Consider the following 27,586-nt stretch of genomic DNA (forward strand, 5'->3'; position numbering starts at 1 on the left):
GAAGATGTAATAAAACACAAGAAAACAAGAACAGAAAGATAATTATTACACATGATGATTAAAAAATACAGTCACTTTATTTCCCCTTTTTCCCCAGTCCCCAGTAGCACAGATGAGAACCCTCTAAAACACAAAAATATTTCAAGAAAGCATGTTACAAGATACAAGGTGTAAGCAGTGATTTGGCAGAACCGTATCAACTTTAGCAGTTCATACCCCCCCAATCCAAATTTTAAAATTCAAAAGTAAGAGTTAACTTTATTCAACATATGTTACAGCTTAACATTTAAAACATCATGCTGGGGGCTGGATCTGGGAGGAGTTGGGGGAAGTGAATGTGATCAAAACACGTATGAAATTCTCAAAAAACTAATTAAAAAATGAGGAAAATAAAATAAAATATCATGCTCTAGTTAAATATTTCACAAACAACACTGTATACAAATAAAATATTACACAAAATATTTTTTAAGAAAATGTTTTGGTCTTTGATCTGAACAATAAATAAAAACACAGGCACTTCTACACTGAGAGAGGGAAGCATCACTACCCGGAGAGCTTCATCTAAGCAATGTGTGAGAACATGGCAAGAAGAATCCTGGAGTTTTAAACTGACAAGCCACTTAAGCAAATGCCTTCAAATTCTATCTTTTCATTTCAAGTTCAAAAGTCACAAATGCTTCCCTGACCCACAGTGAACATTCACAAACCCATATGGCTGTCGGGCTACTCAGTCTTCAGTTGGCCACTAGGGAATCACACTCAGGATTTCCAAAATACTAAAACTGGGTTAGCTATCATGATGCCACCCAGCAAATCAAACACAAGTAAAAGAAAATCCTCTGCCCTTCTCATGGCCTAAGGCCAGAGGAGGTGAACTGTGCATGCTGCACAGTGACTTTCCTTTGTCAAGAAAGTGACGGGTTCTAATAACAAGGAGAATACTGTTGGGGTGACAGGAATTTCAACATCAGTCTACTTTCTAGACAATTTTAAAAATCCACCAAAACCTTATGAAAATAAACATAATTCCATTTCACAAAAACACCAGATCATGCCCTACAAAATCAAAATTAGCCAATCGGTTAAAATGGAAACAGGAGTATACCATTATAAGGACAAAAAAAAGATCTTCATGGTCAAATTCTAAACTTGATTTTGGAGAAGGAAAAATTAGAAACTGAGGACCGGCAGCCAGAAGAAGGGTCAGAACTAACCATCCTGCCATGATGAATTGTCTTCAGCTTTTCTCTGGCCACAAAGGTGTGGAACTGAAGGGCTTGAAGGCCCGGATGCTACTCATCAAGGCTGATGGCTTCACACAGAAGTCACCCTACTGTGAAAGCACAATGTGGGAACTAGACAGGATAGGCCTCTGTGTGAAATGTAGGTAGCGCAGATGTACATTAGCATTTTAGATTAGGACTTTGCAACTGAGACCAAATGTCAATCATCTCTTGAGGTTTTCTGCTATGTACTAACATTAGATCTATATATGCACAAATATTTTTTTTATTTTTCTCTTCAATATCAAATGTCCTGAAGCCTTTGTGCTTCTCTGGAACAAGGCCCAATTTCTGAAGGCACATTCCAGTATAAACATCATCTATGGGGTAGAGGTGGACCCGGTCAGTTATATTGTACAGTCTCAGGGCCAGGGGGCCAGAGTACAGGAATCCACCTCCCCCTGCATACGGCGGGTAGACCCCAGTGTAGAAGACTTCTGGGATGTAGTACTTCAGTTTCTTATCCCGATGAGGTCCAGCATTGTGGATCACGTCACCTATAAACAAATCTTTGGCTTTGTTCTTGGATAAGCTATTCAAGTAATTCAGGATGTGATGAGTGTTCACAAACACATCATCATCGCCTTTGAAAACAAACTCTGCGTCTGGACAAGAAGTGCTCACCCACCTGAGAAACAGCACTTCCTTCAGGGACAGGTTGAAGAATGTGTCTCTGTAGTTCCACATGAGAATGTCCTGGTGCTTCTCACTCTCAAACTTCAGCATGTCTGAAAGGTCAGGGTGGTTGTCCTCTGGGGGTGTCTTGCCCAACAAGAAGACTCTCACTACGGTCTGGTTCCCCACATTGGTTTCTCTGCCCCAAGACTCCCGAATTGCTTGCCTTCTGGCGAAATGTGGAATGAGGGACTTAATTGCCAGCAGTAAGAAAGGTTTCTTTGCACATTTCTTCGGTTGATCTATAAGCAGTGAGTAATTTCGGCATCTCAAATACAAGAGGAAGTCTTTAAATCTGTCCGGCAGATTATTAAAATCTGTCACAGCTGTCATGACCCTTGGGTCAGGCTCACAGTAGCCCAGATGACTTGTGTTAGGAGACATGTACAAGTCCCCTGTCTGGTTAGCCAGCCTGTTCAGAATGGGATTGTACCACTTGTTTAGTTTCTCTTGTTCTCGGTTCCAGTATGCCCGGGGAGGGCTGGATATCTTCCAGAACTTTTCTTTGGGTATTATTACTCCCCCCTTTCCATTTTTTTCTTGGCTACTGTTTTTGGAGACTTCCACAATCAAATAAATGAAGACATTTGCCATCATCAGGATACCCAACAACTTTATTCTTCGACGTCCAACACTCATTTCTCATATCTGGAATAAAGGTTAGGGAAGCATATTAGTTAACTCTGAACTTGAATTCCATGTACACTTTAGGTCTTCTTACTTTTTTAAGGAGCTTCATGAAAGCTCCTTAGCATGGTGACATATGCCTTTACTTCCAATAACTCAAGAGGGAAATGAATCACTGAGTTCCAGGCCAGCCAGGGCTACACAGTGAGACCCATTCTTTTTTATCTTTTTAAAGTCTTCCCAAAAAGAAATGTTTTAGAATAAGAACTCCAGATTCACCAGCTCTGGTTCAAATTAAATATCAATTTTCCACCTGTAAAGTGGGCTGGTTGTAGAAACTATGTGATTTTCGTATCAAGGCTTTTGAAATCATGCCCGGCCCACTACAATCACTAAGTAAGTAATGGCTAATTACCAACGTTATTTTAGACACTCAGTGGGTAGAGGCAAGCATCACTAAATAAATAACTTCATGGTTGTTCAACTACTCTGCTTAAAAGGGTACATACAAATCAGTGCTTTGCAAACTAACTTGCCAATAATTCATAATTTTTATTGTGATCCAATATGCACATGTGCACACATCACTATATATTACATTACACTACATACAATGTCACATCATTTACTCTGAATCTGTCATTTCTTTAAAAATGCAGACCCAACACTGAATTATTTCCTAACCTACTAACGTAAATAAAATACAAATTAGTGGGTTGTTTTGGGTTCACTGGCTCCTAACCGAAAGTTCCAAGGTGAACAGGATTTGTTCTTCTGAGAACACTGAGAAACTCTTCCGTCACAGACAGCTCAGATCATAGAAATTCAAGGCTGCTTTGTCTCTTGTAATATATCTAGTAGTCTGTGCTGAGGATGGTCAAACAGCTCTACCACAGACAGCCATAGTTAGGCCCTCTGTAACTGTAGAGCAAATACACAAAGGGGCTGGAGAGAGAGCGCTGCAGTTAAGAGCACTTCCTGCCCTTGCAGAGGGTCCAGGTTTAGTTCCTAGCACCCATGTCAACCTACAATCATCTGTAATTCCAGTTCTAGCGGATCTAACGCTCTCTTCCCATCTTCTCAGACACGAGGCACACATATGATAGGAATACATGCAGATAAACACACACACACACACACACACACACACACACACACACACACACACACACACACACAAATAATGAAAAATTTTAAAAAAGGAAACCAAACTTGCCTGTGCCTAACAAACATTGCAGACTTCCTTTTGCTATTCTTTCTTAAACAATACAGTATAACAACTATTTACACAGTGTCTACGCTGTAGTAAGTAAGCATCGTAAGTAAAGGAGAGATTGTTAAAGCACACAAGAGGGAGCCGTGAGTGGTGGTGTACAGCTCTATTCCCAGTACTTACTTATGAGGGTAAGGCAGGAGACCAGGAGTTCAAAGCCAGCATCAGCTACACCAGACTCTCATACAACAAGAAACTAAATGCACCCCAGGAGAGTGGGCCAGGTTATATACAAATTGCCATTTCATAAGACTTAAGCACCCACAAATTCTATGTCTGAGGAAATCCAGGAACCAAACCTCCACAAATACAAAGAACAACTCAGTAAATTAAAGGGTTTTTCTTGGGTAGTTTGTTGTGGGAGGCAGAGTCTTGCTATCTTGTTTGGGCCCAAATGCACGGGGTCTCTCCCAAGTGTCTCAATGTTTTCATTTTGTTCTAAAACAGCTCCACAAAAACATAAACCACCACTCCCCAGGCCACTGCACATGAGAAAGGGACACACTCAAACAGGCCACTCCCCCACCCCAGCTCCCCAGGCCACTGCACATGAGAAAGTGACACTCAAACAGGCCACTCCCCCACCCCAGCTCTCCAGGATCCCACCTCTGAGCAGCAGAAAGGAAAGCTGCCTATACTACAACAAGAAAACCACAACACACGCGTGCCTTTTTAATCTTACAAAATCTTGTTAGTATCTAATGCTGTTAAATAATTAATAGTTTAATTTAGAAAAGTCACAGGCACCTTTAAGCTTGACTGCTTTTGGAAACAGGGTCACACGTAACTCGGCTGACCTCAAACTTATTGTGTAACCACACCATCTTTTAATATCTGATCTTCCTGCCTCCATTTCCCAAGGACTGGGATTACAGGGATGTGCCACCACACCCAATATAGACTTTTCAAAAGACACAATTCAAAAATAAAAGGTTCCCATTCTCTTTTTAAAAATTCTTTTACTTTATGTGTTTTGAGTGTTTACCTGCATGCATTCATGTGTGCCACGTGCATGCCTGGTGCCCATGGAGGCTGGAAAATGGCATCAGATTCCCCTGGAACTGGAGTTACAGATGGTTAGGAGCTGCCACGTGGGTGCTGGGAACCAAATCTGGCCCTCTGCAAGTGCTCTTAATCACTGATCCATCTCTCCAGGCCCCGAAAATGGTTCTCTTTAAACTGGATGTTCTGGGCTGAGGGTGCAGCACTTGCTATGGAAGCAGAGGACCTGAGCTTGAACACCTAAAACCCACACGAAGCTGGGCACATGCAGCACACCTGTAACCCCTGCGTTCCTAGAGGAGGACAGGCACTGGTCACAGAACCTCTGGGTTCAGCACCACCACCACCAAAGAGCCCACATCACACAACGCAGAGGATGAGGACCAGCGCGGGCAGTTAGTCTCGGCCTCTACACTGTGCTGTGGCAGGAAACGTTCATGTCCACAAGCACTGTGCACACACAGAGGGGGCTCCTCCCTCAGAACTCCTAGTCTCCTTCTTGTGGGCTCTTTCTCCTCTGAAAGAGGCAACAAGGAAAAGTATGGGATTGAACAGAGAGAACTATGGTGAGGAAAACATTTGGGAAGGTACTCAGGAAAAAACAACAACAAAAACAGTACACACAAGCCAGGTAGTGGTTACACACGCCTTCAATCCCAGCACTTAGGAGGCAGAGGCAGGCGGATCTCTATGAGTTTGAGGCCAGCCTCGTCTACAGAGTGAGTTCCAGGGCAGCCAGGGCTACACAGAGAAACCCTGTCTCGATAAAACCAAAAGCCAAAAACAAAACAACAAAAAACTGTACACACTGTAATTATAGGCAAAAGCTGAACACTCAGACATATTTTCAATTTAGTAAAAAAAATTGAAAAATCAATAAATAAAAGACAACAGCTTGCAGAAGAAGACAGTGAAGCACACACGCTACTTTAACATAGCAGTCTGTGAAATTCTACAGTGAATTCTCCGAAGATGCAGTATAAGCAAGAGGAAAATGACTGCAGGTAAACCAACAAGTCACATGTCTAGGTGCTGGGGCCAGGATTACTGAAATCTAGTCAGACATTCTCCTAAGTCCATCAATCCTTTTTAAAAATTATTGATTATATACATACATATATATACATACATATCTACATATACATACATGTACAACTGTGTGTATATATGTATGTGTGTATGCATGTGTATATGTATGTGTGTATGTATATATGTATGTGTGTATATATGTGTGTGTATGTATGTGTGTATGTATGTATGTATGAGTGTTTTACCTACATGTATATCTGCACACATTACAGAAGCCAGAAAGAGGCTGAGATCCCCTGGAACAGGAGTTACAGACTGTTGCTAGCCACCATGTGAGTGCTCAGAACAAAACCTAGGTCCTCTGAGAGAACAGCCAGTGTACTTAACCACTGAGACATCCATCTCTCCAGTCCACTAATCCTTCTTGAGAACATGCACTTAAAGGGACACCATTCTTTCAACTGTACTTGCTCAAGAGGTCATATATGGAGCATCTACCTATTACCCCATTGGCTGTTACCAATCCCACCCTACCCCCTGCCAAGTTCACAGGATGCCACTTTATGAGTAAAGAAAATAGGGATGGGGTTGAATATCACCTAAGACTCAAGGGTGAGCTGGATCCTGGAGTGGGCTCTTTGCATACATTCTTTTCTCAAATTGGTACAACCTCATTCTGCTCCAGGTAACTGGTGAAGTCTGGGGGTTGGCTCAAGAATGAAAAGGTTAGAGACCTGGGATCCAGTATTATACACATCTGAGAACTAGAGCCTTCGAAGAAAGGAAAAGAGGAGAGCAGGAAAGCTCCTGGGCCCTTCAGGAAATGCCAGCCTTTCTTAGAAGACTCAGAGTCCCCAAACGTTTGCAGGAACCCTTTGCACCAATTTCAAACAGGTATTCTTCAAACTTACCTGAGGAGAGGGATGAAAAAAACCCAGATTCTCAACTGCATATCCCCCCAGCATTAGATGGTATCTTTTACTTGTGAAATAGACACTGACTCTTGTAAGAGAACTTTGCGTTTAGACTCTGACAAGTGGAGTTCATAGAAGGGAAGATAATAAGGCAAAGATCCCATTTAAAAGAAGAAGAAAGAAGAAGAAAAAAACACATGGGAAACGCTCTCAGGTAGTTAAGTAATTCCCACTGCAGACATAAAGCCCATTTTGTGGTTTTTGGCGTTTTTCCCCCCAGAAGTTACATTGCTTTAAAAGAATTTAAGAAATACTTACACCAATGCTGGAGAAATGGCATAACTCTACCTCCACCTCCACCACCACCACCACCATCACCACCACCTCCACCCCCACCACCTCCACCCCCACCACCTCCACCTCCACCACCACCACCTCCACCACCTCCTCCACCACCACCTCCTCCACCACCACCTCCTCCACCACCACCTCCTCCACCACCACCACCTCCACCACCACCACCTCCTCCACCACCACCTCCTCCACCACCACCTCCTCCACCACCACCACCACCACCTCCTCCACCACCACCACCACCACCTATGAGACCCAGAATTTAAGGAAAAACTTAAGGAAAAACTTTTTTGCATTTTTTTCCAACAGGGATGGAGACTTTTCAGAGACAACCCACCCCACCTCCACAGGTTTCTCTGTGTCACCCTGGCCATCCTGGAACTCAATCTGTAGACCAAACCGGCCTCGAACTCAGATCTGCCTGCCTCTGCTTTCAGAGTACTGGGATTAGAGGCTTGCACCACCACACCCAGCTAGGAACAGACTTCAACACTGTAACTGAATTTAACAAAAAAGGAACTTCCTTTCTTATTTTGCAACTAAAATGTTTGGAAAGGCGATGCTGGGGCAAGAAAGGGATTACCAAACAGAGAAGAAAGTTGTCGAACATAATTGCCGTGCCCAAGCTACACGAACGCCCAGAAAAAGTACAACACACTAGCGGCCGCTACGGCAATAACACCAACTGTAACGGAAGCGGAAGGTTCCTCAATACTGCCCACACTGCCATTCTCATATGGAGACCATGGAACCCTGGACGGAGCCACCGCATAAAGCCCCAGCGCTTGGCTCCACCCTCCAAGCCTGCCTCCACCCTCCCATGGCTCTGTCCGAATCCCACCTAGGTTGCTTACATCGCTCAGAGTGCCATGCCCCTTTTTAGAAAGGCTCTCAGACACAGAAGGAAAGTATGAAATGCATCTGCTGGCCCCTGGAACCAGCAATACTCCCAAGCAGCTATTCTAAATGCTCTTCCCCTCACTGGCCCATGGAGACACTGAGCACAAAGTGACTGGACCTGCCCCAGATCACACAGCTGCTTAATGGCTAGGCTGGGATTCAACACAAGTGAGTGCAGGACCATGATGAAAAGAACTCAGGAGCACTAGTCATATTTTCAGTGACTAATCTTAGATAATGTTTAATTATTTTATTTAAAATTACTGAATTATTAAAATTTTATATTTATACATTTCAACCCACAGAAGTACCATAAGTTACAAATCATATGCAAGAGGCAGGGAAGAATTATCCCACGCTGGCCCTGTCATAAACGAGGGAAGTTTCCCCAGTTCCTGGCCAGTGTTGGGAGTCAAGATTTGAGCCAGGGCAGACTTGCCCTGGAACCCAGAAAGGTTTACCATACCATCAGGACAGAGCAGGAACTTTCTCTGTGACCTTCACCAAGCCAGATGCTGGGGCCTAAGACTTTGTGTCTTAGTTTCTTTTTCCCCACGTAACCACGGCTGTCAAACGGCACCGATTTTAAGATTTTCCTGTTGTACTACGCAGCAGCTGTGTCCTGGCCTATTACCTACACACTTGCAGACCCTCGCACTGCCACGCCCAGTCGGTTTAACTCTAGCTGCGCAGGCCACAGCCTCCTTCCTTCAAGGTGCCAAGAGGTTCCTCCCAGTTCTAAAAGATATATAAACACTTATGCAGCTACTGGTCAGCAAACACCTGACGATGACCAGGGTAGCCCTGACAACCGGTTCTCACTGAGCCATGACCCCATTTCAAGGGTCTCAGGCAACCACAGCCAGCCAGGGACAACGCCAGCAACGCATCAAGCCAGACCTAACGCCTGCACCAAATGCCTTGCAACTGCCACAGTACCAAGGTGCTGTGGGGGGCTTGGACCCCAAATGTCCTCCGAAGGCCTGGTCCCCTGCCTGGCCACTCCTCAGTGCTGGTGGACCTTTCGGAGGTATGCTCTAGTGGAAGAAGGTTGGGAAAGTGGGACCCAATCTATTCCTCTTTCTTCAACTCACTCCCGATTGTCATTAGGCTCCCTCAGCTACATGCTCCCACCACGATGTATGGGGCCACCAAGGCCCAAATGCAATGTGACAAAGTGAGCATGGACTGAATAAACCTCTTTTTTTGGCACAGGCCAAATAAACTTTTCTGCTTTGAAGTCTACTTAGCACAGAAATCGTGCCAACACACAATGTCAGGAGTGAAAAAAAGGCAGGACCTTTCTAATAAAGTAGAAGTGATCAGTCACCTCAACCCAATCAGGCTAAGACAAGGCTAGAAGTCCAACTTAAGACTGTACACAGGAGAATGAGTCAGAGGCCTCTAACGGAGCCTTGCTCACTGCTGTTCAAATCCGACCAATGTCATTACTGTTCATTCCTGTGCCCTGCTGCTGCGGGAGCCTGGTGAAGACAATCTCAATGAGGTCATCTCTCTGACTCCTTCACCTCCCATCTGTGGCTGCTCCTTGCCAGCCTTCTCTGGGCCCTGTTCAAACAAACAGAGGCAGACACAGCTTGCAGCTAAGTGGTTCGTGGGGAGAAAAGCTTCCAGCAAAATGGCAGATGGCAGGTTACCAGAGAGTGATCAGCAGGGCCAGAAAGCCTGGGCCTTTCCTAGAGTTCTGCCCTAATGGGTACTAGAGGCCTGGCCCAGGTTCTTGCCAGGGCTGGGCAGGGGAGCCTCAGGAGTCCCCCATGGCATCAGGTTAGGAAAGTGTGCCTGCCAGTGTTTTCTATCTGCAAGCCACAGAACAGGCAGAGTCTAAGGAACTGGTTCCCAGTTGCTAGTTTTCCTCTCCATGTCCAAAATGAAAAGGGAAAAGTACTTCCAATGAGTCGATTTAGCCATATGTCTCCACAGGCAGAAGTGCAGACCAGTGCCTGGCAGGACACGTTCTCATCCTCACCTACTCCTCTACAACCCATTATGGCCAATTTGCACAAATGGAATTTATCATTTAAAAAAAAAAATTAATCACAGGGCTAGAGTTTATCTCGTGGCAGAGCACCCGTCCAGCATGCAAGAGACCCTAAATTCCATCTTCAGCACCACAAACAAAACAAAAGACTAAATCTACCTCTGTATTTATCCTTCAAATAAATATATGCAGAACATTTAGAAAAGGAGGGGAAAATAATCAGGTCACCTTGCCCTGTCTTTAATAGAGCTGAAAAGAATTGTACATTCCTCAGTAGAAAGATTATGTAATTTAAAAATAGGGGTAGCAGATGGAGATAACCTAGCCCGTGTTCAGGCTGAAAGGCGGTCTGACATCTTCCATTGGGCTAATCAGTGCTAGACTGTTTCCTTGACCTCTCCAAGCTGCTTCCTCCTGTGTAAAGTGGGAAGGAGACTCTACATACCAAGTCATTCAACAGCTCTCCTCTGGGGCTCCTGCTTCTGGCACCAAATTCTAAATACAGCACATTTCTTCAGTTCTGTCCTTCACTGACTAAGACATTTTCATCCACCCACTGAACCTCCAAAAGGAGGGCACATGTTTAACACTTCTAACTCCTGAAACTAGCTTTGAACAGTTTCAGAATGTCTAACGTTAAGACACTGCTTCTCTGGATTTTACATTGCAGAAGGTCAGGTTCTGGGCATGGGGAAACCCCAGAATTTCTTTCCCTGCTTCCTCCTGCTCCCTACATTTACCCAGCAGTCACATCCTGGGCTCCTACCTCCATCTTGTCATTCACATCTCCTCCTAGCTTCCTCTGCATTCATCAAGCCTTGAGCCCATACCCACCCTGAGAACCCGAAGCTCACTGCTCACTACAATGCCCTACTCCCGAGCTGACCAGCCTACACGTGACCCCCTGCCCATGCAGCTCCCCAGTGAAGTCAAGGCATTACTGAATGCAGCCTCACTTCACATCCTCCCTGCTCCTGGAGCTGGAGCCCCCCCTCCCCCGCACCCCCATCACACACACACACACACACACACACACACACACACACACACACACACACACACACACCAGCTCACTTTCCTCTCCTGGTCAGGGTGGCCCAAACATAGGCATCTGCTCCAGGCAAGGTCTCTGATGCACTATTACACACCAAGACACAGTGCCTCCAAGGCATTCATTCAGCATCTGACAAGGTCACTGAAAACAGTGAATATAAAGCACGAACTGGACCAATTAAATACATACAACCTTTTCTCAAAAAGATATCAGAAAAGCCACTTACATGTGGGCTAGTGAATTACATGAAATATGTATATTACATAAATCCACCTCATTCTCCTAAGTACTGAAGAGCAACAGGAAGCATGGACTTTCTGGACTAAGGGGACCTGAGCTTCAGAAATAGTGGTCAGTGTCAGACTTGAGAGGAAATCTCAGGAAATGTCCCAGTGCTCCTGGCGCTATAAGTCACTACAGGCGACCAGAGCGGCTCAGTGCAGCTCAGGACACAGCTTAGGTGGCTAGCTCACTACACAGCCAGCCCCAGGGGTCCTCGTAGGTGCACATGAGGGCGAGGGCTGGGTACAGCCCACTGTCTCAGCCACGCAACTTCACTATGCTGCCAGAGTGAGAACACGGCACTGCCAGGTACTGGGGAAAGCTGTGCCCTGGCACCAGGGAGGGTGAGAAAAGCAACCAACATTCCAAAGAGAACCACATACTCATCATTTATAGACAAGAACCCAGGAAAGAAAATCTCTTCTTCCTACCAGCAGAGCAAGAACCGCCAACTTACAAAGAGTACAGGAAACAGCTAAAGGGCCAGATCTACTTTCAGAGGTCAGGCACCTGCAGCAGAGGCCGTAAGTGACCAATGAACCAGTGCAAGCCAACAGTCTCTACACCATCAACCCAGGGTCATCTCTGCATAATGCTGTTGTTCCTGTAACTCTGGAGTTAAGGAGGAGACCACCAAACAGAGTCCCGCTCAGTGGATTAGCAGAGGCAATGAGCGGCACAGCTTTAACTGACAGCGAGGGATGAGACAGGCCTTGAGGGGGCTGCACAGCAGGGCTAATTTCAGAAGCATGGGAGCAGCAGGTGCACAAGAGTGGGTGGAGCACAAAGCAACTACAGGCAGATGGGCTCTGGAGCCTCTAAGGCAGGGTGGGCAGGAGCTGGTGGACCCAGGGGTTCTCCTAGTCAGAGAAACCTGCCGCTAACGTAACCAGACAGATGCTGCGCTGGGCTGCCATTCTTGCACAGCTCTGCCTGAAAGTGAAAACCGATCAGCTGTGTCACACAGGCATGAAATGGCAGGTCTTCCATAAAGCAGTCTGTCTCCCCTGCTCTGCACACACCTACCACGGAGGACCACTCCTGCCAACTAACAGCATGGGCCCTTGTGATAACCAGGCCACCCATCTTTTCCCATCTTCTGAGCATTTCAGGAAAATGGCAGCGAGAACACACAATTCTGAAGTCGTTTAGCAGCCAGTGGAGGTTCTGTGGCCACACCCAGAAGAAGGAAGAAGCCAGACTGTCTTTTGTCACAGTTCACACAGGAACACAAGGTCACCCTAGGACAGTGCCCTTAACTTCACCAGAAAAGAACATGTCCTGGTTTTCATTTATCATCTTCTCATGAACTTCCTTCCTGAGTTTCCTACTCTGTCCTTTACCCATTATTCTGTCTGGATGTTCTCATGTCATTTAGTTTTCACTAAAGCTCCCAAAAGTGAAGCAATTAGGTTGAGAACAGAGAGCTAATCCCCGTGGAGGTGAGCTTTGACCTTTGAACCCACCCCAGAGGCTGTGCTCCTGTACAGTCTACTCCCATCAACAGCATCAAAGAGGACAGGGTTCTCTAGTGAAGAGCAGTTCTTAAATAATGGAGAAACTGAAATCACAGCATTTGTTGATACTTGAAGGGGCATAAACAATTCTAAGAAAAACCAAGGAATGAGACTTTTGTTAACAATAATAATAACAACATATTGCAAATGGCCAATTAGGTAGCAATCTCTGGACTGAGGCACGCTGGCCTGCTAAGAGGCATCATTCATGCCATGGGTTTTATGACTCATGAGTTCTCTTGATTAGTTACTCATTCACACTAAAGAATGAAAGATTGGCAAAGGCTTAAACTAGCCCAGCCACAAACATGTCCGTGCAAACCTTCTGTTAGAATTTTTAGCTTTCAGCTGCCCTCCAGCAGCAGAGCCTGACTGGAGGGAACCAGTATGGCCACAGCCTAGTCTCACCTGCCCCGAAAATAACCAGCCTGTGACAGAAAGGGTACCTAGAAACAGTCCTGGGTACAACCGCACTCACATGTTTTCCCAACAACACATATGCATTTCCCAGAGCCCAGACCAAGTGCAGAGAAAAATAATCCCTTCACCTCATTTACAGAAGAGGACCAAAGCCCCCAGAGACAAGAGCCTTGCTGTACTGAAGTCACCCACAGGGAGAGCCGACATGTCACTGTCAGTCTGCAGTGGGAAGTAGTGGTCACAAAGTCCTTTTGCACAGTAAACAAATTGTGGTTCATTAACACAACACAACAAAACGTCCATTGTCTTACCTCTCACTCCCACCCCATGGCTTTCACTGCTTCTCCCTCCGACATCTCCTCCACATTTATCGGACTTATTACAAGTCTGACAGGACACCAGGACTCTTATCTGCCACTCCACAGACAACAAATGTGAGGATGAGAACACACCCGGGTCTAGGGGCAGGGGAGGAAACAGGAGGGCCTAAAGGAAAACTGTTCTGTTGTCTCCAGACTGGGTGTCTAACCAGGCTGGCCTTGAATTCCCGAACAAGGAATGACCTGAGCGCCTGGTCCCCCAGACTTCACCTCCCAGGTCAGCAGAGTTAACAAGTATTCGGGGCCACTCACGGTTTAAAGGGAAGCTTACTCTTTTCAACCAAGTATCTAACACTGCCTGACACGATCATTCTTGGTTAATTTCATACAAGGGCCCTAAGTTTCCCTCTCTAGTCCTTGGCTGGCTACTTGCCAATCCTTGCTATAAGCCTCCTCCCTTTAATACTTCACTTACTAATATTACTAGGACATTACCCAGTACCATCCTCAAGGCAGAAGAGCTACCTGGAAATACCTCTCAGGAAGCAGTCACAATGAAGTAGGTCTATAAACACACACAGGCCCAAGGGGTAGGGAAAGGGAAGGAGGAGGCAATTAAAAATTAATAAAAATGCACAAGCATAGATTATAGCACTGGACTAGAAACAGAATCCCATTATATAAACTGTGTAATTGCTTCTGGAAATAAGCAGGCCACTGGTCTTGACTTGGTTGTCTTAGTGTAGAGATGGGCTGGGAGTTGGCTCCCCATTTCTATAGACTCATACACTCAAAAGCTAGTAAAAGCAATTAGGAAACAAACCTAAGTAACTGTTAGAATGGTCACAATCATCTTGCGCTCCAAGGGGTCTGCACCCTCTTCTAGCCCCCGCCAAAAGTGGGGCCAGGGGCAAATGTCCCTCTCTCTTTCCCCTTTCTTCCCACGCGGCGCGTGGGGACTGCACTAAGCACATTAATAATTATCTTCTTTTGTAACTTCAATAAATATTTAAACTTATACCAATGACATTCATTGTGTTTATTTTAAGTAACTTAATAAGTTGCTGTGGGAAGTCTCAACTTCTCGTTCTGGTGACACATTTCCCCTAAAAGAGACCATGTCCTGGGTTACTGTGAAGACGACACCAAGGAAAATAAGAGGTGGCAGTCTGAGACTCCAGGGCTCCTTGATTTACAGCTTTAGAGTCTCTTAGAGGGCGGCAGTCTGACTCTTCTGAAAACAGGCCTGAGAACTGAGGATGTGGCTCAGCTGGATGAGCGCTTCCCTGGACGCCAGCAGCCCTGGATTCGATCCTCAGCACCGCACAAACTAGGGGTAGTGGTGCATGCCTGGAAGATCAGTAGGAATGGAAACTGGAAGATCAGAAGTTTTCCACCACACAGTAAATGCAAGGTCAGTCTGGAATACATAGGTCTTGGCTCAAATAAAATCCCTTGCATGAAAACCATAATGGAGCCTGTGATACAGCACAGTAGCAGAGCATTTGTCCAGCATGCTCCAGACCTTGGGTTCCATTCTTAGCAAGGCAAAATAAAAGAACAAAATAAAATAGAATAATGACGCTCATTACTTTGTATATAACTTTGGTCCAGGTTTCCTTTAAATAGAAAATTTTAAATAACAAACTGCACACTTAAGTCCTCAGGCACTGACTGAGTGTTCCTCCTAGCAGTAAGAATACCAAAGGCCCACAGAATGCTTAAGCCAGGAAAGCAGTCACTAAGTCTCTTCACTTTAGGGAGAAGCTGGCCCCTAGGATCAGAAACCTGCCTGAGGTTCCACGAGAGAAGCAGGAGGAGCAGGAACTAGAAACCCAAATGCTCTCCACCCTGTGCCCCTAGGACAGCATGGAAGAGCGGGGTGGAGAGGAGATGGCCATCCCCGATCCTTGCTGAGCATTCTCACAGGGGCTGGCCCCTGGCCATCCTCTCAAAGCCGCTGAGCGATCTCTTGCTTCTCAGCTCTACCCAATCCCCGAAGGGTCAGGCTCAATCCCCGCCTTCCTCTGTGGGCCCTGTATAACCACGAGGAGTCCATCCCACTGAGGAAGAGACATCTAGTCCCTGGATGTACCTTCCCTGCCAGGCCTGCTTCCCAAACAGAATGGCTCCAGGAAAGCTGAACTGGCTCTGAGCCCAGAGAGAGGCTGTACTGTACAGTCCCGTCCTGTCCCCCCACCCAAGAGCCCTCCCTACAAGATGGATGCTCCCCCAGCACTCCGCTAATACAAGTCAGGCATCACTCATCATCCTCCGCATGCAGCAGCCTCTGCAATGCCAGCTCTTCTCTAGGCTAAGGGGCCGTCCTCTCCCAGAAGACTATGTTCCTAGTGACATGTGACCCTGGGGTGACACAAACAAGCCATCCTTCCTCTCAACCCCCATCTCTGATTCCTCCAGCCTCTTGGAGGCTGCTTGGACTTCAACCACTTACTGAGAGGTATCTGCGGACTGTTTCAGCTAAGTTTTTTAAACATAAAAACAAAGCCTATAGATTTAAAATACACATCCTCAAAAATAGGGACATTTTGGCCTTTCATCTAAAAGTCCTGTTAAAGGTGGATGGAGAAATCATTCAGTAATTCAACCAAGACTAATGGCTACATATTTCAAGAGGTGAAACAGTAATGTATCTTTCTCTGGCCACTTGCCAAGAAAAATTAGTGTTCATTCAGTATACGGGCACAAGGCAGAGCAGCCTGGAAACCCAGCCCCAGCCTCTTTACAAGCGATTCCAGTCACCTCAGTGTTACACCCCAGCACGTGCTGTAGGGAACACAGAGCTGCAGCCACCGCCAGGGCGGGCTGGCTGGCTGGCTGGCCCCACCCCACCTAGGGGCCCTTCCTTCTCCCTCCTGCTCAGAGGCAGACAGGATATGGGCAGGGTGGGGCAAGAACAGCAGGATTGCCCCAGAGGCTTCACCACCTCTACCGATTTGAAAATTTCCATTATAAAGAGGGTTGTTTTTTTTTTTTTAATCCGACCCACCAGAACCTTGAGAACAAAAACTCAAAAGAAAACATTCAGTTAAAAATAGTAGTATTCGTGGGAGATATTTTAAGTTCCGTTGAAGGGAATAATTCCTTATGTGGCAAGGAAAAGTAAAATGGTTGTCTCCCATTTCAACAATCAAAGCAACCAGGGTACATCTGGTGCCCATCAGGGAGTAGCCCCAGGACCTCAAGACTCTCAAAGCCCCCCATGAGCCTTCACATAAGAGGGCTCAGCACCCAGCATGCCCCACAGAGCCGGGTAGACTAATACAATTCAGGAGCTCCAAGAGTAGCTGATGGGTGTACCTTTAACTTGTGTTACTTCTGTTGCTGCAGCCTTACTTTCTATTGTATCATTTTCTATTGGGTTCCCCTCCCTAAATATTTTCCATCTTTGGGAGAACTCTCTACTGCCAAGCTCAAAGATTCAGAGGTGCCATCGGTTAATAAACCCACCTGGATCCTTTCTAGTGTTAGACAAATAATTCAAATAATTTAGTTTTTAATATCACTGAGTTTCCCCTTGACAATCTAAGGCCAGACCTAAAGGGTTCATTTCTCTTTCTCTCTCTCCCTCTCTCTCTCCCTCTCCCTCTCTCCCTCCCTCCCTCCCTCTCACTCACTCACTCACTCACGCACCGCACACACGCACGCACGCACGCACGCACGCACGCACGCACGCACCCCTCAAAATGCATTTCAAAGAATGTAAACAATTTCTTAAAAACCTGAACATGAATTTTAAGTGTGAGGTTCAAGGGTCACAGCATCTGGCTAGAATGTTAACGCCAAGACTTAGAGCATTCATTCTACCCACCTGTGTGTAAATGTGGCCCTGAGGCAGCTGAAGTCAGGGTCTCACTAGGTAGCCTTGGGCTGGCCTGGAACTCCCTATGTAGACCAGGCTGGATTTAAAACTCAGAGACTAGCCTGCTTCTGCTTCCCTGTGCTGGATTAAAGCTGTGTTTACCAGCCAACCCTCAAGTTTTATCCTGTCTTTGCAAAGGGGTAGGAAACAGCCCCTTAAACTTTGCCATGGTTGCCAGAATTCTGGTTGTCAGCCACAAAGTCAAAACAACTTCAGCCAACTCTCCAGTGGGCTGTCATGCTGCCTGCCCCAAGGCCACTGTCCTGACTCCCACGCTGCTAACAGCAGACACTGCTCCCTTAGAGCCAGGGTAAAACAGCAAATGCCCAATCTGCACGCTGTGGTGGCCACAGGCATACTGTCCTTGTCTAGCCCTGCTTGGACCTTCCCAATCTCCCTCCCTCCCTTCGGGATTGTCACAGTTCTTGAGTTCTGCTGACTTCCAGGCCCAACGCTACTGGTCATGACCTCAGCCCTCCCCTCCCTTTCTCCTGACTCTTGGCAGCTTTGGATCCTGGCCAGAGTCCTCAAAATTCACCCCACCTCGGTAGAGCTGGGCCAAGTCTGTTGCTGGGCTGGGACCCTCTTAGACACTACCCCAGACTCCACCCAATCAGACCTGCTTGGGGGTTCACACCCTCCTCCACACCTTCCTTAATGTTTCCAAATGCCACCCCATCCCATATGAGTTGGTTTTTTCACCTTTCTCCTCTGTCAAATGCAACGTACACTTTATCCCTGGACCAATTCTGAGGCCCTCAGATTTTCCCTCCAAGAGTAATGAGAGAAGTGAACCAATACCAACATGCAGTGCCTAAAGTAGACAATAAAAATAAGGCTGCAGGCTCACTGAAGAGGCTGCTAAGTATGCTGAACAAAGAGGAATGATGGCCAGGGAAGGGGAGGACTGAGGCCACTAAGGAGAGCGGTGGGCACAAGAGCCAAAGGCCAGGGTGGGAAAGGGGGAGAGGATCAAAGGTGGAACATTCCCGTGGGAGACACCAGAACTTCCAATATTCCAACAGAGACAGGAGGAGTCAGCACAGAATGACCTCCAGACATTTCGATTTTCACAGGATCCTCAGCTTGTGAGAACCCATCAGGCCGTGTAACAGGAAGCTGACAGTCCTGCAGGGACACAAACTGTAACGGGCCTCTGAGCAGCCTCTCTACACAAGCTCATCTTCATCAACAACTGCAAGAACATTCAACGGCCTCCCAACACTCACCAACTCCCGTCTCTGCACGGCCTTTCCCACCTTCCCTGCTCTCCAAAGCAGAGGTAGGAGGGTGCTGAGCCTGCTCCTGGGTCCTCCCTCTCTAGTCTGCTCCCATCGGATCCTGTCACCCTCTATTGGCCTAGCGCTCTCCAGACCCAATGGCCCAAACAGGCCCGAGACCCACAGCGATCGACCTGCAAACACAGCAGCCACCAGTGGCCGTCCCCTCTCAAACACGGCCAGCAGCACTGTGCCAGCTTTTGTAGGCAAAGGAGTCGATCCAGGAGAGGCCGGGGTGTGTCTGTCAGGCACCCCGTAAGGCAGACCCACAGGGCTCAGTGTCACCTCATCCAGCAATATGCTTTTCCTGGCCATTCCAGAAATGCCGAGATGCAGAGGTGAGCTCCTAGGGGGTACAAATGGAGTTGGTGACAGGAGTTATCCTTAACTCGCAGGGCAACCAGAGGCAATTCCCTTTAAGATATCTTGGATATCATTTCTAAGTAAATGTAAGTAAAAAGATCCTTTTAGAAAAAAAAAAAAAACAGCAAAGTATCATTGATGTTGCAATTAAAGAATGAGAAGTACCCATTAACACGCACAGGACTGGAATGCACCGAGTGATTTAAATGGCCAGCATGAAGCATGCAATTAAAACAACTGGCAATGTGCTCTCACTTCTGAAATAATTCACTCACAAAACATGAAGTGGTAAATGCTGTCTGAGCACTCAGGGTGCTTCGTCAGGGCCCTTCAGGAGCACTCATCACCTCACCTTTTACAAGCTCACTCATACCATGCAGGGGCCCAAACAGCTCTGGGCGGGACATCTCAATGTGGATTATCAGAGATAAATGAAAAACAGGAGGTCATCAACTGGAAGAACACATCTTATTTAAACTAAATGCCACAGCAAGGTATTCATCAACAGATTTTATTTCTAACTTCCAATAAAAGCCCTATGTTAGCCGGGGTGGGGCTGCACACTTTTAATACCAGTGCTGGGGTGGGTGGCAGAGTCAGGTAGCTCAGAGTTTAAAGATCTGCCTGAGCTACACACTGAGTCCCAAGCCTCAAAACAAGACTTAATTCGCTTTTATAATGTAGCTTATTTAAACAGAGAATATGTAATTCCTTTAGCTATCACCGTCTCAGGTGGAGTGCTAGTGTTTTATTAAATTTGCATGTATGAGCACACGCATGTGAGCATCAGCCATGGCACACAGGTAGAGGTCAGAGGACAACCTGGGGAGGGGGGGGGGTTCTCACTAAGGTATCTCACCCACCCAGGTATCTTAGCTCTATCATTTGCTTTAATTTTCCTAGCATCTCATGGTTCAGGGAGGCCAAGCAACTCACCATAATCACAAAGCGAGTGGTAAAACCAGAGTCACACCCCACTGTTTATAAAACACTACATATGCTATGACTGATTCCGATTAACTAGGGGCAGGTAAAGCCAACCTACAGTGCTGTGAGTGACATCTGCAATGACGTCACCCTGTAGGGGCGAGCACAGGAGCCTCATGGAGCAGCTGAAATTCCCATTTCTTCATAAACAGGAGCTCACACTCACCACTGTGTCATTAACAAAAAGGAAAACCTCAGGCAAGTGACTCCAAGTTCCTGTTCCTGACTAACCAAACCACCTTTTCACAGCTCAGAAAGCCTACATTCTTAAAACCGATTACCTTGGTTAATAAGGATTTGTTTGTTTGTTTGTTTGTTTTAAAAAAAAAAGTGAAGAGCCTAAATAAACCCAGTTTAAAATGTCACAGAATGAAAGTGGAAAGTATCGATTTCCTGACTACTGGGAATTTCCCCTCAGAATTAAAAAAAAAAAATCTGAAGGGAATGTCTACAGAGAAACAGAAAACAATTTCTAATTATTACATTTACATTTTGTAATAATTTATTACATTTACATAAAATGTAGACACCTGAAAGTGCATAAATGTTAAAATTTGCATCTATTTAATCAGATGCAATGCTGGCTGTCAAAAACATTGGGTCTTGTTACAATAGGAAGCCATGCCAAGCAAACAGAGCTGGCAGCAAAAGAAACTCAAAACAGGGGCAACATACAGTTGAAACGCGTAAGAGGCTCAGGAGGAGTAACTTGTTCCAGTAGTAACCGTACCAGGATGCCCAGGGACAATCCTCCATCAAACCGTAAATGGTTCTCAGGCTTTGTTCAGACTGGCAAAGCTTCTCTACCGGTGGATGATGATGAAATCATTACATCAATTCTCAAAAAGCCTCGCCCCACACATGCACACGCCTCTTATCCAAACAGTAATTGCCTCTCCAGAGAGGCATATATTCATCCTACCATTTTAATATAGCCATCAAGCACCCACTCCAGAAGGGGAGAAGGCAGCTGGAACTACAGGGTGAGCTGGGCTGGGGTTATCTCCTTCACTGGGTGATTTCTGTTCAGCAATTAGGAAATACCGCTTTGGATAGAGTTCAGCCTCATTCAATTCATTCTTTCACCTCACACACCAAAAAATGCCAGACAACTGATCATGTTTTTTGATCCCAGAGCAATTACAGAAGACAAAAGACTGCTATGATAATTTCTGAGTTTTGGTAATTTATATACCACTATTTGGGTGTTATAATAGGTTGTATTACCAAATACTAGCCTGGTTGCAAAATCTCATATTTATGAACTATACTTAAGTTTTGAAGTATGAACAGACTGTCTAATAAAGCTTTTTAAAAATGCCCAAAGAGTCAAATATTACACTCATTAAACGAGTTAGGACTAATTAACAGCACCCACCCAACGTGAAAACAGGTCTGATAGAGATCTGAAATTATGGATTATTGATTGATTGTTCTTGAGATAAGAGTCCTCTATGTAGCCCTGGCTCTCCTAGAACTTAAAAATCAGCTTGCCAGTTGCCTCCCAAGTGCTGGGATTAAAGATATAGGCCCCACACCTGACCCTAAATTGTGGTTTAAAAACATAACAGTAGCCGTTTCAAAGTTTGAGAAACAAAGACTCATCCTTTCTCACCATCATTTGAAAAAAGCCCCACAAATTTCTAATATAACGTATCCCAACTTTTAAACCAACCAGCATCATTTTAAGATGGGCAATATTTGGATCTTGTTTCCTAATATACCCTTAAGCATATGCACACTTTTGAACAAACAGTACAGTTTAGTGGAAACAGCAAATTATCCATTTCCCCTTCCCCATTTTTAGCATAACTGTTAGTATAAATCTAAAAAAAAAAATTATTATTTTGGTTTTTCGAGGTTTCTCTGTATAGCCCAGGTTGGCCTGGAACTCGGGGACTCGATAGCCTCTGAGTGCTGGGATCAGAGGCATATACCACCATGTCCAGCTTTGAATGATATCTTTAAAACCGTAAGCCATCTCTATGCCCAGGCCTTCAAAAGCACGTGGGCTGGGTGAAAGCAATTCATAAGCAAATTATGTTTGTTTTTCTCAAAGACTACCTCATTCCTTAGGTCTTAAAAACCGGCTATCTCCATCCGTCAAGCTTGGGTGATTTCAGGCTAGACATATCTGAACCGTTCCAACAACAGATCACTGTTTTTGGCAAGCGGAAGCTGAACCAGCGCGAACTTCGTTGTGATCTCTTTAAGTACTTAAAGCATCCTATTTGTGTTCAAAAACAATCTTACAAAGCAAGTATCCCGTTCCGAAACTAAGTAGGGGAACCACAGCTCATACAGGAAAACTAACTAGTCTTTTAACAGCACGTGGCAGAGAAACGAGACCGGTGAAGGCACTCAGTCAAGTTTAACGCGGAGTTCGGCAGTTGACTGTATTTGCTATCTGCACAAAACACTAAATTAAGAGCGGCAGGCAGAGTCCCGAGGGAGAAAGCAGTATTCCACGCTGGGAAAGAAGTTCCCAGCAGATAAAAAAGACCACCGCGCTGGAAAGGGGGGAAATTACTCCGGCAAGTTCTACAGGGCTCCAGCACACTTCTTTGGTCTTAAAACCTAATCAAATATGAAGAGCTCTCGGACTGTGCGTAAAAAAATTCCAACAGTTTCATAATCTTTATTAGAAAAAAAAAAAAAACAGAAGTCAGACTGGGTCCGGTGGGAAAAGTCACCGGGGCCCTTGGGCGGGTCCCTCTCGGTGCGAGGTCTGAACCCCACTGGAGCGCGCTCTGGGCTGGGTCCTGGTCCCAATCGCCTAGTTCCACTCAAGGTCCAGTGGCCTCCTCATGAACCGCCCCCCCCCCACACACACACACAACACTCCCCCAAATACATGCAAACCCCTGAAAGAATCTGTTATAACAGGAACCCCATTTTCACCCACTGGCTTCGAAACCCGAAAAGCACGGCTTGCGGGGAGTGGGGGTGGGTGCGTGGCAGAAGAACAGGTTTAATCGTTCCCATTAGTCTACCAAGTTGGGGCCGTCGAGGCGACCCCCTCAGGGAGGGGAGCAAAGACCAGCCACCCTGCAGCCAGCCCAGGTTACAAAAAACGTGTGCAATACTTTCCAAGATGACCTCGCACACCGTGACACTCAAGAGTCGTCTCCACTGAGCTTCCTCTCCACCCAAGACCCCGGAGCTCAGAGGACCCCAGGCGAGTGCAATTAACCAGGTGCTGGGTGTCACGTCCCCCGAAGGGTCCCCGCCCCGCAGGCGCGCCCACCTGCCAGCGGCAGGGCCAGCTCCTGAGTCCTGAGTCTGGTTAATCATTCAACGCAGGCGGCGTGGAATATTTTTTTTAGAGGTCAAAGCCAAAGGTTCTCCCGAAGTTTCACAGAAACCAGTCTTTGGGGACCCGGAGGTAACAGTGCCAGCGGCTGGGGGGAATGGGGGGGGAGCGGCTCAGAAACACCTGATCTGCCCCTGCGGTACCCGAGACCGGCGCAGCGCGCGGGCGGGCGGGGCAGCACACCGCACGCGACGCTCCCCCACCGCCCAGGCCCGCACCTCCCGCCCCGCGCGGGGTGCAGCGCGGCCCAGGGGTCACTGCCCTCTCCCTGCGGGTGCAGGGGGGGGGGGGAGAGCGAGCAGGTGAGAGGGTCGGGAAGGAGGTGGAGACTTGGAGAGTGGCGAGGAGGTGAGGAGGCTGTGAAGGAGGGGAGACGGACCGGGAGGCGAGGAGGCCGGGGAAGTGAGGAGCCTGGGGGAAGCGAGGAGGACCCGAAGGCGCGGAGGCGCCGCCGCCGCCACGGCGGAGCGGCGGGAGCGCAGGGTGCCCGCACCGGCCGGAACTGGCGCGGCGGCGGCGGCGGCGGCGGCGGCGGCGGGGCGGGGACGCAGGGCCCGTGCCCACCCAGCCGGCCCTACCTTGTCCAGGGGCAGCTCCAGCTCGGCGGGGCGGGGCGGGAGACCGCGGCCGCATCCACGTCCCAGCCGCGCCTGCGGCTCAGCCCCGCGACCGCCGCCGCTCCGGCTCCATGCGCAGGGCGCGGACGGGCAGCCCGGCGGGGTCGGGGCGGCTCCGGCTCGCCTCAGCTCCAGCACTTGTTGCCGCCGCTGCCGCTGCCGCTGCCGCTGCGCCTCACTCCCCGCCGCGGCTCCCGGCACCGCCGCCGCCTACAGCGTCCCTTCGGCCCCGCCCCCGCCCAGCGCGCCAATCAGACGCCGCGCTACCCGCGCGCGTCACCGCCGGGACGGCCGCGTTCCCGCCCCTTGGCCCAAGTTTGGGAAAGGCCGAACCCCTACCCTCCCGCCAGTCGGCGCCCAGTCCCCGCGGGGCTCTCCGCCCCCCGGTGCACCTAGAAAACCCTAGGCGCCACTGGGGAGCCGCAGCTCCAAAGACGCGCTCCCCCGCCCCAAGAAGTAGCCTGCCCCAGAAAGACAGCAGCGACAGAGTCTCCAACTCAGGGTCTAGTCCAAACCCCTCCGCTACCGGGGCCTCTCCGTGCTGTCGGCGGGGCGCTCGGTGAGAGTTTTCAGGGCCTTTTCCGGCCAGGGCCGGCGTGTGGCTAGGCCTAGACGGCTCCGTGTGGTTGGTGAGAGGGTTCCACCTTGGGAGATGAGGAGAGGGAAAGCTGGACCCCCGTGGACCTGACCTTTGCTCTCAGCGCACCCGGTACCTGCAGTCACCTAGCTGCTCAAAGCCTAAGGACGGTGCCTGTTCGGCGCCTTCGGGTCAAAAACATGGGTTTTCCACGTGGTTCCACTCGTGCGTCAGAAAGCCAGGAATGTAAGATGGGGGGGCGCCCGCACCGTGACGCCAAGAGCTGGGTGCAGCCTGCCATCTCAACGCGGACACCCCGCCTCCCGTAACGCTACCGGGGTGGGCACTAGCCACACCCACGCGCAGAGCGCACTGCACCCACGGTGCTCGCCCCTGACCCAGCGCCTCCGCAGGCTCCCCAAAGCGCTGCATGCCTAGGTGAGGCCCCGGGGAAGCCGGCGAGACCGGATGGTGAAGTTGCTCTAGTTTACAAGGCTGGGGTGGGCCTGCCTGGCCGGTATGCCCAGAGCACCGAGTCCCGCCCCGCCCCGCTCCGCTCGGGGCCCTCCTGGCAGCGCCCCTTCCGTCCTTATCGCCGAGGCCTTAGAACGACCCTCTGGAGTTAATCCCGCTGAGAAATTAACACTCCACACCTGTTTGATTCTTTGCAGAAGGCTGTCAGGCGGGGTTAGCCAAAGGGAAGCCATTGAATTTCGAGCGCTGGGGGTTGGATTTCAGCCCGCTGGACGCTGGACCACCGAGCGCGTACTCTGAGCGAAACTCAGCAGCCTAAAGAAGTGCGAGTTGTTTTGGATGCGTCGAGCCACGTGAATGGGGTCACCAAAAAGGAATTCTGAGTCGGTGGCTCTGGAAATGTTAAGATTGGCAGTCTCCAGACCAAACTGTTTTTTATGTTGGTCACGATTCTCTGAAGAGCGACGTGAAGTCCAGGCAACAAGTTGGATTTTTGTCTCCTCACACAAACTGTTAACCACTGTCACCCGGGGCAAGAAAGGAAGGGAAATTGTATACCTTCCCGGGGTTTTTCTTTTTGAGCGTTTTTCCCCCCACGATTTTATTCATAATTCGGAAAGCTAATAAAACATTTTAAAAGAACTAAATTAGAAGTTAGGTCTATGTATTTGATTAGCTGAAGGCCGCTGTTTTGATATTTAAATGCTGTGAGGAGACAAAGCTGGATTATTTCCCACCATCAGATGTTACTGTTTTCCCTTAAATGTGCTTCCAGTAGCCACCGACGTGCTTTCCAGGATTGCTAGCCAGAGTTTTGAGTCAAGTCAGCTGGCAGGCACCAGGGAAGGAAAGCTTGCGCCTTCCACAGCCGCCAAAAGCTGCCGGGCCCTGAAGTTCAAAACGAGATGGAAAGCATTCTCTCCGGGGTGCCACTGAGGACAGCTGGAAGTGTGCCGTGCGCCGTCCACAGTGTGACTGGGGAGACAGCTCAGCGCTGCATTCCACGCCCACTTCGCTGTTGTGCTTGCTCTTACAGTTAGGACTGGGGTTCAGCATCCGTAGGCAGAGAGAGACATTCGTCAAGTGCACTGCCCAACGTAGGTGCAAGCACAGGGCGCGGACTAGGGCATTAAACATGGCACTTTCTCTTGGAGCTCACAGCCCCCCCTGGAGAGGTGCTTAATAATTCAATGTACTAAAACTATTTAATTACAATTTTGATATGGACCAAAGGAAGTGTAAGCACAGAATCATTTGGGGAGTCCAAGTAAAGTGTCTTTAAGCGGGTTTGTTTTTGTTTTTGTTTTTGCTATGATAACACCATGACCAAAAGCAGCTTGAGAAGAAAGAGGCGATTTGACTTACAATTCATCAACAAGGGAAACTGAGGCAGAAACTGATACAGTTGGAGGACCCCTGCTTGGTCCCCGTGGCTTGCTCAGTCTGCTTTTTTACACCACCTAGGATTACCTGTCTGGGGTGGCACCACCCCAGACAGGCTGGGCCATTTCATATCAGGCATTAATCATGTGCTAGAGACTGGCTTACAGGCCATCTGGTGAAGGCATTTCTCAACTGAGGTTCCTCTTCTGAGATTGTTGTTTTTTCTCTTTTGGGGGCCCGCTACCCAGCTCCCAAATAAACCACACACGGAGGCTTATTCTTATATATAAATGCCCGGCCTTAGCTTGGTTTGTTTTTTGCCAGCTTTTCTTAACTTAAATTATCCCATCTACCTTTTGCCTCTGGGCTTTTACCTTTTCTTACTTCTTTCTATACTTACTTTCACTCTTACTCTGTGGCGGGGTGGCAGGTAGGTGGGTAGGTAGGTAGGTGGCTGGCTGGCTGGCTGGCAGGGTGGCTGGCCCCTGCTGTCCTCCTCTCCTTGTCTTCCTCCTTGCTCCTTCTTTCTCCCAGATTTCTCCTATATATTCTCTCTGCCTGCGAGCCCTGCCTATCCTTCTCCTGCCTTGCTATTGGCCAGTTCTTTATTAGACCATCAGGTGTTTTACATGGTCACAGTAACACAGCTTCACAGAGTTAAACAAATGCAACATAAAAGAATGCAACACATCTTTGCATCATTAAAACAAATGTTCCACAGCATAAACAAATGTAACGTATCTTAAAATAATATTCTACGTTCCCCCCTTTTGTCTAAGTAAAAATGAAATATTTAATTTTAATATAGTAAAACTATATACAACAAAAGCAGTTATCAAGTAAGACTTACATTTAGAATATTATGTCCATTTGTAATTATCATATTTAGAGAAAATAACACATTATCTATCCTATCTTAGTGAGTCCAAAATCTTAGACCTAACTTACTTTCTAACATAACTAAGGAAAAGTGCAAATATAACTATCTAGTCTTCAACTCCATCAAAGACCCAGAGGATGTAATATTATCTAACAACAAAGACATTTGGCTGCC

General features: G+C 47.6%; 2 protein-coding genes across 3 annotated transcripts; one reads left to right on the plus strand and one right to left on the minus strand.

Annotated features, from left to right (window-relative positions):
- Positions 1–55: 55 nt before the first annotated feature.
- B3gnt2 (UDP-GlcNAc:betaGal beta-1,3-N-acetylglucosaminyltransferase 2) lies at positions 56–24,200 on the minus strand. Of its 2 annotated transcripts, none has more exons than XM_076546114.1 (2): positions 24,060–24,200; positions 56–2,609 (listed from the first exon to the last, which is right to left on the minus strand). In XM_076546114.1, exon 2 carries the CDS (start codon positions 2,598–2,600, stop codon positions 1,407–1,409), a length of 1,194 nt encoding a protein of 397 aa, XP_076402229.1. In that variant the 5' UTR covers positions 2,601–2,609; positions 24,060–24,200; the 3' UTR covers positions 56–1,406. The 2 variants fall into 2 exon arrangements, with proteins under 2 accessions (XP_076402229.1, XP_076402230.1); XM_076546115.1 differs by lacking the exon at positions 24,060–24,200 and adding an exon at positions 4,847–5,605.
- Positions 8,889–25,796, plus strand: LOC121832676 (uncharacterized). The gene is made up of 7 exons (XM_076545630.1): positions 8,889–9,090; positions 14,900–15,016; positions 18,863–19,053; positions 19,139–19,156; positions 23,630–23,783; positions 23,892–24,657; positions 25,347–25,796. Exons 1-7 carry the CDS (start codon positions 8,889–8,891, stop codon positions 25,447–25,449), a joined length of 1,551 nt encoding a protein of 516 aa, XP_076401745.1. The 3' UTR covers positions 25,450–25,796.
- Positions 25,797–27,586: the final 1,790 nt, after the last annotated feature.

This window comes from Peromyscus maniculatus, chromosome 10 (genome assembly GCF_049852395.1).
Source record: "Peromyscus maniculatus bairdii isolate BWxNUB_F1_BW_parent chromosome 10, HU_Pman_BW_mat_3.1, whole genome shotgun sequence".
NCBI lineage: Eukaryota > Metazoa > Chordata > Mammalia > Rodentia > Cricetidae > Peromyscus > Peromyscus maniculatus.

What these genes read in the sequence shown, in the direction of transcription:
- B3gnt2 (XM_076546114.1), bottom strand. Translation starts at nt 2,600, where the DNA reads ATGAGTGTTGGACGTCGAAGAATAAAGTTGTTGGGTATCCTGATGATG.
- LOC121832676 (XM_076545630.1), top strand. Translation starts at nt 8,889, where the DNA reads ATGACCCCATTTCAAGGGTCTCAGGCAACCACAGCCAGCCAGGGACAA. An exon ending in GGTGCATGCCTGGAAGATCA is followed by an intron (nt 15,017 to 18,862) that starts GTAGGAATGGAA and finishes CTCCCTCTCTAG; the next exon opens with TCTGCTCCCATCGGATCCTG. An exon ending in TGCTGTCGGCGGGGCGCTCG is followed by an intron (nt 24,658 to 25,346) that starts GTGAGAGTTTTC and finishes GATTCTTTGCAG; the next exon opens with AAGGCTGTCAGGCGGGGTTA.